Source organism: Armigeres subalbatus, chromosome 3, assembly GCF_024139115.2.
Source record: "Armigeres subalbatus isolate Guangzhou_Male chromosome 3, GZ_Asu_2, whole genome shotgun sequence".
NCBI lineage: Eukaryota > Metazoa > Arthropoda > Insecta > Diptera > Culicidae > Armigeres > Armigeres subalbatus.
This window is the reverse complement of record NC_085141.1, coordinates 393,157,015-393,173,515: the sequence shown is the minus strand read 5'-3', so window position 1 is coordinate 393,173,515 and position 16,501 is coordinate 393,157,015. Positions and strand designations below refer to the sequence as shown.

Here is a 16,501-nt window from a genome sequence, read left to right as displayed (position 1 = left end):
CACTATGTCAGCTATCATTTTTATTTCACAATTTCTATTAGTATAGCGACATTATCAACCAAAATTTGTCTGGACAATACTGCCTCTAGTAATGCTCAATGTATTGTAGAGTTCTGAAATTTATAAAGTCCTTAACGCTCAGCAAGTACCCTCCCACAACCTAAAACGTCATGTAGTTTGTGAATGGGTTGATGCTTGTCTCGAAACACGATATAATCGCTTTCATTCGCACAACATACCAAAAATAATTGCCTACCTTACGGCTTCCAAACACGATTCAAGCGAAAGCGATTCAAGCATCAACCTTTTGGGTTCGATACACCATTTTCTTCATAATTTCACAAATAAATGATTCAATTAGTGTATCTTCTTTCGCGTGAATCCTACAAACATTTTTTCATTTAATAATGGAACGATACATTGGATCGTATATTTCATTAAATAAACTTTCAACGTCATTTCATGTCAATAATTTCAAGTCAAATTACTTGACAAATACCTTCATCATAATTTAGATCTACTATTGCTTGAAAAAAGTATTTTGATCTGTAAATGATACCGAAAAAGTATTCTTTTAACTCGGGAAGTTGAAACACGTGAGAGATTTGAGAGTATTCACAACAGCTGATCGATATAGAGAGGAGTGGAGTCAAACGCACGTACCAATCATGAAACTTCAATGCAGACAGAGTTAAAAATAAGCATCCAATAATTGTATTTATGAATAATTGTGTAATAATATCAGGTAGTTGGCTCAGTTATAACTGTTTATGCACAGTACAAAGCAAGGAATTGCATAGAAAAAGTTTTACAATTGGCTTTCTTCAGTAGTGCGTTATGCATCATCCCCAACTAAAGTATTGTTTACGTTTTGGAAAAAAGTTTCTTTGAGAGTATCGCGAGAGCGAGAGCAACACAACTGCCATGGTTTCAACTAGCAGTAAATCTCAAAATTCTGCGGCAGCCAATAATTAACGTATGTAATTTGTTTGAAGGCATAACATGAGGGCTAGAACATGTAGCCTTTTTGCAATTGCAATTTTTAATACAGTTTTCATTTTTCTTTCATTCTTCACTTGCAAATATGGTAAATATTTGGGAAATAAATGATTCATATAATAGTATTTTCGTTAGCATGTCCTTGGTAAGCGTGCTATTGGGGGAATCAAAAACGCACTCTCACAATCCGTGTGGTGGTATTTTACATGCAACCAATTAGAATTCACGCTCAATCAGATGATTTGATTTTCTCTATTTGTTTTCATGCTGCCTTTATTCAACGCAAGCAAAATGACTGGTACTACAAACAGCAACCCATCTTTATCTTTCGTATGTTCGAAATCAACAATCACTCGTCCCAAGTGGGCTGAAAAATGATCCACCTGATAGGGACAAGGATGCCGATATTTTGTCAATTTCTCTCGAGACTTTCGCTGGTTTTAATGAGATATTGCGGACATTCATCGCCGTTTTTTGCTATTTAGCGTCAACACCAAATGTAAGCAAGCCGGCTGGTGGAATAATTCTGGTTGGAAATGCAATATATGAAGATTTATAACGAAAAATGTGCTCAACTGTAGCATAATGGGCCAAGGTTTGAGCCGTTACCCCTAAGTAAAATAAGTAGGTATGGAAAATCCGGGGGTCTGTTGTTTTGGTTGTGTTTTCGTAGTGTTGATGCAGTCTCTTTCCTTCTGCTTTTCGTTTATGGAACTTAATTGTGTGCACCGTACCTATCTCTTTTCTTCCCGTGGTTACCTTGTGGCTGTCAGTGCGGAATTTCCAATGTTGGCTACGAAACAATCTGTGGTGGAGGAATACAAATGTCAGTTACGTGAAAAAATCACTGTTTTTGTACTCTTATTTACCATACTTCGATTATGATCTCAATGTACCAAAACATGCAAACAACAAGGACAGAGACAGAGGCAGCAAACACAATATGTATTTCATAGCGGGGTTTGGGTTTTTCGCCGTAATAATCGAAAGCAATTCGCGTAGGTGTCAGAAAGTCTCAAATTGCTGAATAAACATTTTTAGCTTGTATATCACAAAAGTCTATATTTAAGCTTATCAAGGTCATGTATTGTTGTTATTGAAAAATTTCCATCCAATCGAGAAGGGAAACTGTCTAACGAAGTATATTGAAACATATCATCTTTTGCATGACACATAAATCCCCATAAGCTCAATTTTATTAAACGCTAAATACGGGTCATTTAGCTTAACTGCAGATAAGGCAGCTTATCATACTCATTCGATACACAATGTTATCTTGATAAAGCAATTGCTGGACATCGAAGCAGGTATATAAGAAAAATGCACCGAACGCTTCAACATTCAATAGATACTGCAGCAACATGATACGGTTGAGTTTGCTATTTGTGCTTCTGGGCTCAGCCGCCGTCTTCGGGCGCAGTAAATTTTGTTACAACAATTAGTAAGGTACTCTTCTTTTAATAACTTTTTTGTTACAGCTCTTTCTCCCGAGTTCCTTGAATGGGAAGGCCGTATTGTCGGAGGACAGAACGCTGCTTCGGGACAATTCCCGTACCAGGTTTCGCTTCGCTCGTCAGCAAATGCCCATTTCTGCGGAGCTTCAATTATCAACAACCGGTGGGTGCTGTCGGCCGCTCATTGCACCGTTGGGCGTACTCTGGCTAACACCCGTGTCGTCGTTGGAACTCACTTGTTGAACAGCGGTGGTATCTCCCACGCTTCATCCCGCATTGTGAATCATGGATCGTACAATGCCAATACCCTGGCCAACGACGTTTCCGTGGTTCAGACTGCTTCGGTCATCACTTTCAACAATCTGGCGCAACCAATCGGTTTGAGTGCGACCTTCGTTAACACGGCTACTGGAGCTCTGGCTTCCGGATGGGGTCGCCTGGGAGCTAACGCCGGAGTCCCAAACAACCTGCAGTGGTTGAGAACCAACATCATTACTTTGGCGGACTGCCGAAACCGTCACTCGGTTGCCAACCGCGCCAGCGTTTTTGATAACACCATCTGTACTTTGAGCCCATCCGGCCAGGGTATGTGCATGGGAGACTCCGGTGGTCCGTTGGTGCACGGCACCCAACAGGGTATTGTTTCGTGGGGTATTCCTTGTGGGCTGGGGTCTCCGGATGTATTTGCTCGTGTATCGTCGCACCGTACCTGGATTCTGAACAATGCCAGCTAAATTATTTCCTAATTTCGTCCACTATTCCGATAATAAATAATAGCTCTGTTGAATTTGTACATGTATATTTTTATTAAATGTGAAAGAATCTATTTTTGAAACTCGTTTCGAAAAGTTCTTGTTTCATTATAGATCAATCCAAAACCATATTGAATTAAGGGAAATTCACAAGTGTTGGCATGAGATTCATGGCCGTGCAATTCGTAGTTACTGCTCTGTGATTTACTAGAACTTGCGAAATTACAGAAATAGATCCAAATAACTTATAACAAATACAGGAATACTGGGGTTGCTTTTTGGTCGGTTTGAATTTGGCTATTTCTGGCTTTGGATTTACCAAAACATTGAGTTGATCCCTCGAAAAAAATCCACCAAAAAATGGAGAAATGATATTTTAAAAGATATGGAAGTTAAGTTAATGTACTATAAAATTGATATAATCCGTCCCCGTAAAACACGACCCCTCTGGGCATGCCTCGTAATTTTTTCTCTTGTTTTCTACAACTATCTCATTGTATAGAAACCTTACAGTTTTGTATTATTTGTATATACTATGTGTATGAAAAACTTAAATTTCTTATATCAAAACCTTGAAGAATTGGTAAGCCAAGATTTTATACATTTTACACAAATTTGTTTTTTTTTTCGTGTTTTTATGTGCCAAATGAGACGAGCTACAGTAGCACCAATGCATTGCTAAACTCTTCGATTCCCATAGACCCGTTGTCTGTCTAAAAGCTGTCCTTTCTAGCATCTTATTTACATTCAAATTTCACTTTTTCACTAGATAAATGGAAATTAATTATTTGTACATTAGATTATAATAAGTAAATAATAAGACCATCTTCACGACACAACCGCATCCACCGCCTGTTGGCTTCGTTCTTATCTACATCACAGGTGCTGGAAACACCACACTAGCAGGTATTATACAGCCTTAGCTGTGCATTCAAACTGCCTTGGGGGGTCTCCACAGTAAACGCCACTGAACAGTACGATACGTGAGACGACGTTGTTGCTATTTGACAGTTCATTGATATGCTCTGTTATTGCTATGCGCTAGATTGCCGTGTTGCGTCTATTCTGGCGGTCACTTTAGAATCCCTATGCCAAGCATCATTAAGGTACGACCGGCACCGGTTTCTGCTTCCAACATGGCAAGGGCGAGGCACCCTTCGAGCGAATATTATGCAGGAAGGGGATGATTCATGAACTACATCACACACAGATGACCCCCCTTCCTTCCAGTGAAACTTGTCTTCATTTTATTCGGATATCGTCACACGCCGACAACCACCCTTCCCATAAAGAGGCGACGTGAGTTATTGACTTTCCCCAGGAGCACCACGGGCTCCACTAAAGTGTGTGCTTTTGCGGGCGAATGACGCGGGACGGTAGTGGCTTTGAGAACTGCGAAGGTGGTCGGTGCCCTAGAAGCAACAACAGCCTGCGGGGGTTTCTGTTGGGCTCAAGCGAACGATAATGAAGCGAGGTTGGATGCACGCGGGAAGATTTTTACCCGAACCTATTCTCGCTTGCTTGATGTTGAGTGGGATTTGATGTAATATTAAACGCGCTTTGCACGGGCCATATCCCGCACCGCACACCAAATGAGAGGAGCTCCAAGGGGGGGCTCAGGGTGACAACGACTGACGTTGGTGTGAATGGTTGCCAGAGTTTTCAGCGAGGGGACACAGGGGTGTGCATTAAGTGAACGACATTTCGCGGATGATGCGGAACAACAACGACATGGTGCGGGTCGTTGTCGTTCCGGTGTGCTCCACAGGATTGAATCCGCTTGAGACAAGTGCTGGCTCATTATGGTGGCAAAAGTTGATCATGGGAAATTGAAAATAAACGCTGTTTGGTGGGGTGGGATGATATTGTTGCTGGGACTGCTTAGGTTTTTTTTTGCGATTGTCTTGTTTGGAAGAATATTAAAAGAAAGTGTCTTTTTCAACGGAGTTCATAATAATGTGTTATTCGGCTTATTGGTCCTACATTAAGATCTTGTCTCATCGGTGTGGACCATCGTACCAAATAAGAATATGTACCACCAAAAAGTAAAAATAGGCTGGCGTGTTTTTGAGGTCTTTGGCAGAACTTTATTCCAGTTTGTTCTTTATTTTTAAAATTTTGGATAACTATGAAGTTTTGATTTTAATTGTAACTTCGTTTTCTATAAATTAAAAAAATATATTTTAAAAAATGTCTAGATCTCTTGCTGTTCACTATACCGTAAAAATTCACACGTCGGACACTTATGCACTTTCCGAGATAAATGAACAATAAACATACACGCAAACTACTATTAATATCCATTCAAATACAATTGAATACGAATACGTTGCGGCCATAGCATTCAATTTCCGGTTTAATATTCCTTTTTCTTGGGCTGTAAAATCCAAAACTGCAATCAATTGGGTTGTATTAGAACATGTGAAAGATTCAATTCGAAAAGTGTATTCGAGGGTAACCACTTCCTTCGGTGGGGATAGATACCCCAAAACCAGTAAGCTAGACATGTGCTTTCCAACACCAAGCACAGAACCGAACGCTCGCAATCTATTTTTAAAACAGACTCTTTCACACGTATTGTTTTGTGGAATACCAACCGTGTAGGACAGCGGTTCTCAACCTTTTTCTTGAGAGGTACCCCTTGGAACTTTTGTATTAATTGAGGTACCCCCTTTCGAAATTAGATTTCCAATCCTTTTGAAAGAATAATACCGAGCCCTTTGAAGGAAAGCTCTCTTCATTAGAGGCTTCTGAGCCTGTTGTAGAGAGGCTTCCGAGCATCTTGAAGGCGGTTTTTGAGCCACTAAAAAGGAGGCTTCCATTGCAGCTTATAACGACGCTTCCAAGCCTCTTGAAAGAAGCCTTTTGGAAGGCTAGCGAACCACTTGAAAGTAGACTTCTGAGCCTCTTAAGAGAAGGATTCTGAGCCTCTTGAATAGGGGCATCCGAGCCTATTGAAAGAAGGCTTCCGAGCCTCTCGAAAGGAGCCTTCCGAGCCTCTTGAAAGGAGGAGGCTTCTGAGCCTTTTGAAAGGACGCTTCCGAGCCTCTTAGAAGGAGGCTTTTGAGCCTCTTGAAAGGATGCTTTTAAGTCTCTTGAAATGTGGCTTTCTACCCTCTTGAAAGGAGCCTTCCGAGCCTCTTGGAAGGAGGCTTTTGAGCCTATTGAAAGCAGGCATCTGAGCCTGGAAGGAGGTTTTTGAACCTCTTGAAAGGATCTTGAAAGGAGACTTCCAAACTTCTTGAAAAATGGCTTCCGAGCCTCTTGAAAAGAGGCTTCCGACCCTCTTGAAAAGAGGCTTCCGAGCCTCTTGAAAGAAGGCTTCCGAGCCTTTTGAAAGAAGGCTTCCGAGCCTTTTGTAAGAAGGCTTTCGAGCCTTTTGGAAGAAGGCTTCCCAGCCTCTTAAAAGTATGTTGAAAGGAGGCTTTTGAGCTTCTTGATAGCAGACTTCTGAGCCTCTTAAAAGGAGGCTTCTGAGACTCTTGAAAGGATATTGAAAGGAAGCTTCCGAGTCTCTTGAAAGGAGGATTCTGAGCCTCTTGAAAGTAGGCTTCCGAGCCTCTTGAAAGGACACTTTAGAGCCTCTTAGAGGGAGGTATTTGAGTCTCTTAAAAGAATGCTTTTGAATCTCTTGAAAGGGATTTTTGAGCCTCTTGAAAGGAGGCTTCCTAGCCTCTTGAAAATAGGCTTCCGAGCCCCTTGAAAGGAGGTTTCCGAGCCTCTTGTAAGGACGCTTCCGAGCCTCTTAGAAGAAGGCTTTTGAGATTCTTAAAATGATGCTTTTGAGCCTCTTGAAATGAGGCTTCCGAGCCTCTTGAAAGGAGCCTTCCGAGCCTCTTGGAAGGCAACCTAATCACTTGAAAGGAAGCTTCTGAAGTGCCCAGGAGGCTTCCGAGCCTTTTGTAAGAAGGCCTTCAAGCTGCTTGGAAGAAGGCTTCCGAGATGCGTAGAAGGATGCTTCTAATCTTCTTGCATCCCCCGTTGCGCTGGGATATGGATACTCTGAAGTAGTGCGTAACGGTGTAAATCCGGTCATATCGCCAGGCTCGGTACAACACTGAAGCTGACAATTTGACGTCCCTAACCCCGAATCCCAAGGTATCAGGCGACCCGTGCCGAGGGAATGATTGGCCTGGGGGTGAAACAATTATCCAGGCAGTTAACGGAGCCTGTAATGCTGGGTAGACACTTTTTCGGAGCAGCACGGAGTAAGATTTACCACACTATGCTCTAGTTCTTACTATTCTTGTTAATACTTATGAGTGATGGTCGGAAGAGTGTGGAGCGACAATAATTTGCTTTTATATGACCCATCTTTTCCTCTCTGGATGGAGTCAATGAAGTAAATTATAAAAACGTAACTCAATCTTAGGCTGGTTTCGAAGCTGACGACATGAATCTTCAAGCTCCAGAGCGCTAATTAATTAGGAAAGAAGCGGATACGAATTTGGTGGATCTGCTGAACCCTCTGACTGATTAGAGTTCTGTGTAAAGGTGAGATTCAGAAATGCTCAAACGCAATGAAATTAGATCTCTGTACAAAAACGAATTCGGATCTCATAAGAAGAAGCAAAAATATGTTTGAACTTCAGTACCGATGCATGGCCAAAATCAGTATTATCCCACTTATTGTTGAGCCGAAACTGATTTAGGGGCGCACCTTTGAGAGTTGGTATAAGCCATTTCACGAAGGGTATAAAAAGCGGTACCTTAACCTAAAGAGGTCTTACATTAAGCTTGAGAAAAATATAATTGAAAAAAGACTACTTCATTTCTTCTCAATAGAAATGGAGCAGAAAGACATGCACTAGTGAAAGCGTTAGTTTAGCATTAGTGAAAAAAAATTCATTTTGTTAATTCGACGTTTTGCTCGTTCGATCTTTTGTTCCGCAGCTCTTTATACATTGTGCTGGTTGTGGAAGGCAGAATTCAATTAGGATTTATTGATCGCATTGCATATTATGTACAATATAAATTTTTGAAATAAAAATTGATTGGAATTGTAATACTTCCGCAATTACGCATTTTTGTCGGAGGTAACCCCTAGGGCCAGAGAAGGTACCCCCAGGGGTACATGTACTCCAGGTTGAGAACCGATGGTGTAGGATGAGTATTTAGTTATGTCCACATACACAGCTTCATCAGCAATTGCGCTCAATGAAGTAGGATTGTGTGATCATACCAGTATGGTCGTCAGATTCCATCCCAGCCACATAAGCGAGGAAAGAGATCCCCACTCGATTAAAGATAATTGTCTATATTACGGGTAGCACCCAGAGTGGGAATTAATTATTATATTTGAAACTCTTGTCTTTTCAAAAATATTTTTTTCCAAGAAATTCCTTATGATCTTCTTTTGACAAAATTCCTTTTTTTTGTTTCTCTTTCTCCAGGACGAGGAGACGTCAGTAAGACGTGTTTCCCACACAATTAAAAAAAAATTCTAAAGGACTTTCTGGGGTTTTCTTCCAGCGGAAATCGTGAAGGAACTTCCGGAGGAACTTCCGGAGGAATTCCTGGAGGAACTTTCGGAGGAATTCTTGGAGGAACTTCCGGAAGAATTCCTGGAGGAACTCCCGGAGGAATTCCTGGAGGAACTTCCGGAGGAATTCCTGGAGGAACTTCCGGAGGAATTCCTGGAGGAACTTCCGGAGGAATTCCTGGAGGAACTTCCGGAGGAATTCCTGGAGGAACTTCCGGAGGAATTCCTGGAGGAACTTCGGAGGAATTCCTGGAGGAACTTCGGAGGAATTCCTGGAGGAACTTCCGGAGGAATTCCTGGAGGAACTTCCGGAGGAATTCCTGGAGGAACTTCCGGAGGAATTCCTGGAGGAACTTCGGAGGAATTCCTGGAGGAACTTCGGAGGAATTGGGAGGAACTTCCGGAGGAATTCCTGGAGGAAATTCCGGAGGAATTCCTGGAGGAAATTCCGGAGGAATTCCTGGAGGAACATTTGGAGGAATTCCTGGAGGAACTTTCAGAGGAATTCCTGGAGGAACTTCCGGAGGAATTCCTGGAGGAACTTCAGGAGGAATTCCTGGAGGAACTTCCGGAGGAATTCCTGGAGGAACTTCCGGAGGAATTCCTGGAGGAACTTTCGGAGGAATTCCTGGAGGAACTTTCGGAGGAATTCCTGGAGGAACTTTCGGAGGAATTCCTGAGGGAACTTCCGGAGGAATTCCTGGAGGAACTTCTGGAGGAATTCCTGGAGGAACTTCCGGAGGAATTCCTGGAGGAACTTCCGGAGGAATTCCTGGAGGAACTTCGGAGGAATTCCTGGAGGAACTTCGGAGGAATTCCTGGAGGAACTTCCGGAGGAATTCCTGGAGGAACTTCGGAGGAATTCCTGGAGGAACTTCCGGAGGAATTCCTGGAGGAACTTCCGGAGGAATTCCTGGAGGAACTTCGGAGGAATTCCTGGAGGAACTTCGGAGGAATTCCTGGAGGAACTTCCGGAGGAATTCCTGGAGGAACTTCCGGAGGAATTCCTGGAGGAACTTCCGGAGGAATTCCTGGAGGAACTTCCGGAGGAATTCCTGGAGGAACTTCCGGAGGAATTCCTGGAGGAACTTCCGGAGGAATTCCTGGAGGAATTCCAGGAGGAATTCCTGGAGGAACTTCCGGAGGAATTTCTGGAGGAACTTCCGGAGGAATTTCTGGAGGAACTTCCGGAGGAATTTCTGGAGGAACTTCCGGAGGAATTTCTGGAGGAACTTCCGGAGGAATTCCTGGAGGAACTTCCGGAGGAACTTCCGGAGGAACTTCCGGAGAAACTTCCGGAGGAACTTTCGGAGGAATTCCTGGAGGAACTTCCGGAGGAATTACTGGAGGAACTTCCGGAGGAATTCCTGAAGGAACATCCGGAGGAATTCCTGAAGGAACATCCGGAAGAATTCCTGAGGAACTTTCGGAGAAAATTCTAAAAAAAAACTTCGAACAAATTCCTGAGAATATCTAACAGACCCCAAAGCAGAGTCAGGCAAGGTTATTAGAAATGAACCACGGGGTGTTTCAAGCTTCCGGAGAAATTCCTGGAGGAATTTCCGGAAGAATATCTGGAGGAACTTCCAGAGGAATTCCTGGAGGAACTTCTGGAGAAATTCCTGGATGAACTTCCGGAGGAATTCCCGAAGGGACTTCCGGAGGAATTCGTGGAAGAACTTCCAGAGGAATTTCTGGAGGAGCTTCCGGAGGAATTCCTGAAGAAACTTCCTGAAAAAAAGGAAGTTACTTCCGAAAGAATTCCTGAAGGAAAATCCGGAGAAAATTCTAAAAAAAAACTTCGAACAAATTCCTGAGAATATCTAATAGACCCCAAAGCAGAGTCAGGCAAGGTTATTAGAAATGAACCACGGGGTGTTTCAAGCTTCCGGAGAAATTCCTGGAGGAACTTCCGGAAGAATATCTGGAGGAACTTCCAGAGGAATTCCTGGAGGAACTTCTGGAGAAATTCCTGGAAGAACTTCCGGAGGAATTCCCGAAGGGACTTCCGGAGGAATTCGTGGAAGAACTTCCAGAGGAATTTCTGGAGGAGCTTCCGGAGGAATTCCTGAAGAAACTTCCTGAAAAAAAGGAAGTTACTTCCGAAAGAATTCCTGAAGGAAAATCCGGAGAAGTTCCTGAATTCCTCCGGAAGAATTTTTGGAGGAACTTCCGGAGGGTTTCCTGAGAAAAATTCCTTTGGAACTTCCGGAGAAAATTCTAAAAAAAAACTTCGAACAATTTCCTGAGAATATCTGATAGACTCCAAGGCAGAGTTAGGCAAGGTCATTAGAAATGAACCACGGAGTGTTTCAAAATATTTCCACGGAAATTTTTGAAAAAATGTAATTTTTAAATGTATCAAAAATATTGAAAAATAATTTATTTTTGTAGGTATTTTAAGCGCTTTACAAGTATTTTTTGTGTATTTTTTTTTCATGAATCACTATTTTTTTCCACTAATTATCATCCATTTCCAGCCTTCATCCACTTCTTTGCTTAATGTTGTATTTGCATTTTCTTTCCAACAGTCTACCCTATTTTATAGGATTCATAATATTTTCATTTTGATACACTGTTTCATAGTTTTTGTGGTACACATCACATTTAGCTTGAAAACCTCAAAAGTTTCTCATAATTTCCGTGCTTCATGTCAGAAAATGGCTACCGGATGAACTACAGTTTCATATAGAGCGAATTTTATTTCTGCATGTATGTTACGGAAGCTAAGCTGCTGCTACACGCCTGACAGTCTCATATTTGATTCGTTCCATATCTGCGAGAATTCTTCTTCTTCTTCTTATAGGCATTACATCCCCACACTGGGACAGAGCCGCCTCGCAGCTTAGTGTTCATTGAGCACTTTCACAGTTATTATCTGCGAGGTTTCTAAGCCAAGTTACCATTTTTGCATTCGTATATCATGAGGCTAACACGATGATACATTTATGCTCAGGGAAGTCGAGACAATTTCCAATCCGAAAATTTCCTAGACTGGCACCGGGAATCGATCCCAGCCACCCTTAGCTTGGTCTCATGGAGGGCCCCAATCTGCGGGGATTATTCATGTCTTTTTGGGCAGTAAACTGGTTACTTACATCTTAGAAGACCTAATATAAGAAATAAAATCTTGCGATTCATAGCAAAACTTTATTTCTCCATTACTCATTATTTTTCCAAGACAAATCATCGTGCATACAACTAAAAATTAAAGATAAGTTTCAACCGATAAGCTAGAACTGGTCTCTCTCAGAATTTTGTCGACTGATGATGTGCTCTTTGAAGTCAGAATTTCGTAATTCAAACACAGCTGTATCTTCCATCAACGCATCCGAGTATAAAATTTCAATTAAACTTTTTTTTTCGTTGGTCCTGTACGTACAAGCTTTATGGAACAAATCTGTGGAAAAGCACAGTAATAATCTTCATTAAGCAATCCCCAGTCACGCTATAACCATTAGAAACTTCATCTCACAGCTGAAAATATGACGAAAGCATCGCATCTTGACAAGAAATCTCTGCTTTACATAAAGCAACACAAACTTTGTGCGCTAGGTCTTAATTATTTACAACACGTTTTATGGTTATGTGCGTAGGGAGTCACGTTGATAGCATAATTAGCCCACGATCAGTGTTGAGTGAATAAATTCACCTGAATAATTTAGTCTCCGCAGCCTGAGCGACGTGTGCGCCACACATCTCGAGAGGCCGCTTGGGTGGGCGGTTTGAGGTAGTGGAAAACTTTCCAAAGATACATCTTCGAGGTATTGTTTAGAGGCGGAGAATGTTTAATGTGTTTTAAAACGCCGTTTTGTGTCGAAATATGATGCGTCAGCCCGGGATCGGAAGCAGTAAGGCGTAGCATGGTTCTCATTCGAGTGGAAAGCGATTAATTCGCAAAAGCTCACATTCCGGGAAAGTTTCGCGTAATTCATCACGATCGTTTTTGTTGATGATGGCTGAAAGCGCACTGGGATGAAATTGAAATATTCGGCTATGTTCATGTGTGTTTGGATGAGTTCCGGTGAAACCTAATTTGTCAAACGGAGCAAGAAATATTAAACCCGTAGAGTTATGTGCTCCAATGAATTTCATTGATTGGGAAGAATGTGAACGTTATTTGAGAGTGAATGCGTATAAGGGGAATAACGTAAGACTATTTAAAATATATTAATGTGGCACAAGAGCATTACTTTGGCAGTCTACAGGTCTTCTCACTTTACGATACAATTTTTAGTTCTAAAAACTGGAATAAGTTTAGCAATTTTCCGAAAACCAGCAACTGGATTCACTCCAGTAAGAAATGAAAAACTTTTCATCTCAATATACACTCTCGATGTGTAGCATATCGTGAAAGCCGTTTTCTGCTTTTGGATTTGGAGCTTCAATTGCCGGGCACCGGTGCTGGTGAAGCATTTGATTTGTTTTAGTTGTGTAAAAAATCGTAGTCCCCACAGTCAATTGAACTAGAACGAAGCCTTTTATTATAACTATTTTGTAAGTGGGGACTGCACCGGGCCCCCACAAAACTTTATGTACCAAAACCAACTGTTTCGTCCAGGGTGGGACGACCCTACGTTGTGTCAACTTTCTCCAGGATTCAGACGAATAAAGAACAACTCGATGACTTCAACTGATGGATTTTTTGCCTCCGAGAGGCAGCGTGCCAGCTCGGAGGTTACGATAACGATACTGTACGATAGATAAAGTGTAGAATCCCCTTTTATAGGCGACTCTTAGTACAGCAAGACAATTATTATTATGTATTACAATTATTGGGGACGTGTGCACAAAAATTCAAAGTTAAATTCTAATTGTACTTGAAGCGCGCCAACTGCTACGCACATAACACAAGCAGTTGGCGCGAGAACAGAGAACAACAAGAAATAGACATGAATAGCAGCTCACACGCTGCACTGTTGGACTTCAACAGCAGCTACGACGGTGAGCGCAGTTCGTGATCGAACACCAATCTTTTTTGTACAAACGGCTCCGGGAATTTTTTTACAAGACACAATTGTCGAGAATGAAAATTATTTCGTTCCGTTACACGCCCTTAGTACTATGTGTACGGGAAGCAAGAAAACGATCCCCGGAGACCCATAGTGTTGCAAACTGATCGACTTAGCAAGACAAATAGACACCGTGTGCCATATATTTATAAAAATTACAAACGCATTCAAAAGTAAGGTTGAGAATCTATGGTTTCTCTGAATAATCGAACTATTGACCATCATTATTGCCCCTTGAATGAAGAACATTTGTAGTAAACGATAGTTGTGTGCTGCCCGTGAAGACCATCGATTTTTTTCGGGTGCGAAAACTGGTTGCGAAAGGACAAAATAGAAACCGGGGAATGGTTGCTCAAAACGAGAGAAAATTGTAAATCCAAAGCATGCGCCCGGATGCAGTATTAAAGATTCATAATGCATCCCCGAGTCTGATTTTACGTTGCTGCTGGTTCCGCCTCAGCATCGCATCCATTCGAAACTTCAACCGAAAGCGCAATCCATTTTTCTTCATTATCCTTACCCGGAGACCGACGGAGTCGTGGTTTATTTTTTTCACGAATCGCACGGACAGTGTCCAACAGTGCGTACATTTTAAGAATCCAGATTTAAAATGGCGTGATAAATGTTGAAACTTAAATTGAAATGGAATGTCCCCCAGGTTCGGACGAGGACGAGCACGCAAATGACAAATGGACTTTGAGATAAATAATGTGAATAACTTTGGCTTAGTGCGCCCATTCGGTTCCGACTGCCGCGCTGGGGTGTTCTATTGGTGATTTACTTACCACCGCACCACGATCGCCGCTACCACTACTACCCTGCCAGGGCAGCACTTATAAATCGTTCATAGTTGTCATAAATCAACGAAGGCGAACAGTCAAGCGTATAGCCGTGTTCAAGCATTAAATAATAAATTAACAACGTTTTCGTGTCAGAAGCAGTCGCTAATCACGTGCTAATCAGTGCCACCTCCTAAGGATATGGCTGCGTGTCATTAATCATAGTGTACCGTTTTGTTTCATATTCCGAACACTCATGTTTTTCGAGCAATTATATTTTCGAACGTCTCAACGTATCAACAATTTCTTATAGTCGAAGTCAATGATTTCATTCCTCCAGACTTTAACTCCAATGCTTACCATTTTCTGCAAAGTGTTTCAAAAATATTGGCGGAGCTTTCGATAATGGGCAGTTTTTACTGCTTCGGACAGAAAACTAATCTGACCTGTGGAATAATTCATCAAGTATTCAACGTCGATTTATCATACTTTGCAAGACACTCAGGAAGTATTTCAATGAAATATTTTCATATGGAAGTAAATGTTCGGATAACCAGTCCGTTCCTATATTGAGTCCAAACGGTACATTAATGGCACGCAAATGAACAGATCCGAATTAGAGACAAGGCGTTAGGAAATTAATTTAAAAAACATTTCCTCTTTGAAAGTTTCTTTCAGCAATCAAAAAATATGGCCGTACAATACGTGGACTGCGTGCTGTGGCAAACATGTTGCTTTAGTGTTTACTTAATAGACTCATTTTCTAGGATAATGTTTGGCATCTTTTAAATACTTTTGAAATATCCAGATGCAAGTGATATTTTGTACAGGTAGTTTTTTGACCGCAGATTTAATCTGAATTGAAAAAAATGTTATATTCCAGTGTATGAATTTGTTGTTCCAAATCGTACCACTCACCATCGCTTCATACAAGCTAGGGGAACTGTTCCGTTTTCCATCTCACTGAACATATATTTATCTCATCGCATAACAAAGAAATACAGCACCAATCTCGTCGCTTCTTTTTGCTAACAAGCGTGCTCACTGGTGAGATAATCACTAAAACAAGAAACAGTCCAGACTTCTTCGCATAGCGTTGTTTTTGATGGGATGGAATAAGGAGCTATGGGATGAAGTGCCGAACCGTTCCCTATATAGTTTGAAGCAGATCCTCATAGCGGGTTGTACTAAAACCCAACCTGGCAACATGAAGGCTATAGCCGAGAAGTTGATCACATTGGCAGCTCCAATTTCGGAAATTCCTTCGAAGATCCTCGCTTACCTAACTTCCTTGAGAAATTCCTACAAAAACTCGTTTAGAAATTCCCTCCAAAATTTCTTTAGTAGTTGTTTCGCCAATAGTAGCTTCTGGGAGCAAAAACTCAAAGGTTCAGCCGCAAAGGTGACGATGAACTACGTAGCTGTATGTAATGTACAGGTATTCGACTTTTCTGCTCGATGAGATCAAAGCAAGCGTTTTTCAAGCCCAGGGTGAATCTGTTTTCGTTGTTTATCCTGTTCTCATGAGATTGAGTGAGCATTACGAACCATGGTGATGTATACAATTTTTAGACCAACATTTTAAAAGGATGATAAAAATATTTTTTTTAAATGAACGAGGATGGATAATACTCTTAAGCGATCACATATCCAAATTATCAATTGATAAAAGCTCGCTAGAGAGTAAGGGGCCCCACACACGCTCCGACGTGTTGTACAACTTTAACACCGCCCCCAGAAGATTTGGTTCGGTCGGAGCCAAGTCTGACCGTCTGTGGACAAGTTGTACGACTGTCGGACGGACGGTTTCAAAGTTGCGAAGTTGGTCGGATAAAATCAAAACAGTTTGATTTTGCTCAGACTTGTGGTGGGCGGAGTCAAATGTTGTACAACCAAGTTGCATTGTGTGTGGTGTTGTTGTACAACACTGTTGCATTCAATTCTCCTGGTCGAATAACCAGGAGCAGAAAGTGATTTTTGCGATAATACGGAAAATAAGATAGTTTGCGATAATAATAATAAT

General features: G+C 41.7%; 1 protein-coding gene across 1 annotated transcript; it reads left to right on the top strand.

The window, feature by feature from the left end:
• Nucleotides 1-2,359: 2,359 nt before the first annotated feature.
• LOC134223932 (chymotrypsin-2-like) lies at nucleotides 2,360-3,246 on the top strand. The gene is made up of 2 exons (XM_062703159.1): nucleotides 2,360-2,418; nucleotides 2,478-3,246. The coding sequence occupies exons 1-2, from the start codon at nucleotides 2,361-2,363 to the stop codon at nucleotides 3,185-3,187; spliced, it is 768 nt and encodes a 255-aa protein (XP_062559143.1). The 5' UTR covers nucleotide 2,360; the 3' UTR covers nucleotides 3,188-3,246.
• The last annotated feature ends 13,255 nt before the right edge of the window (nucleotides 3,247-16,501 follow it).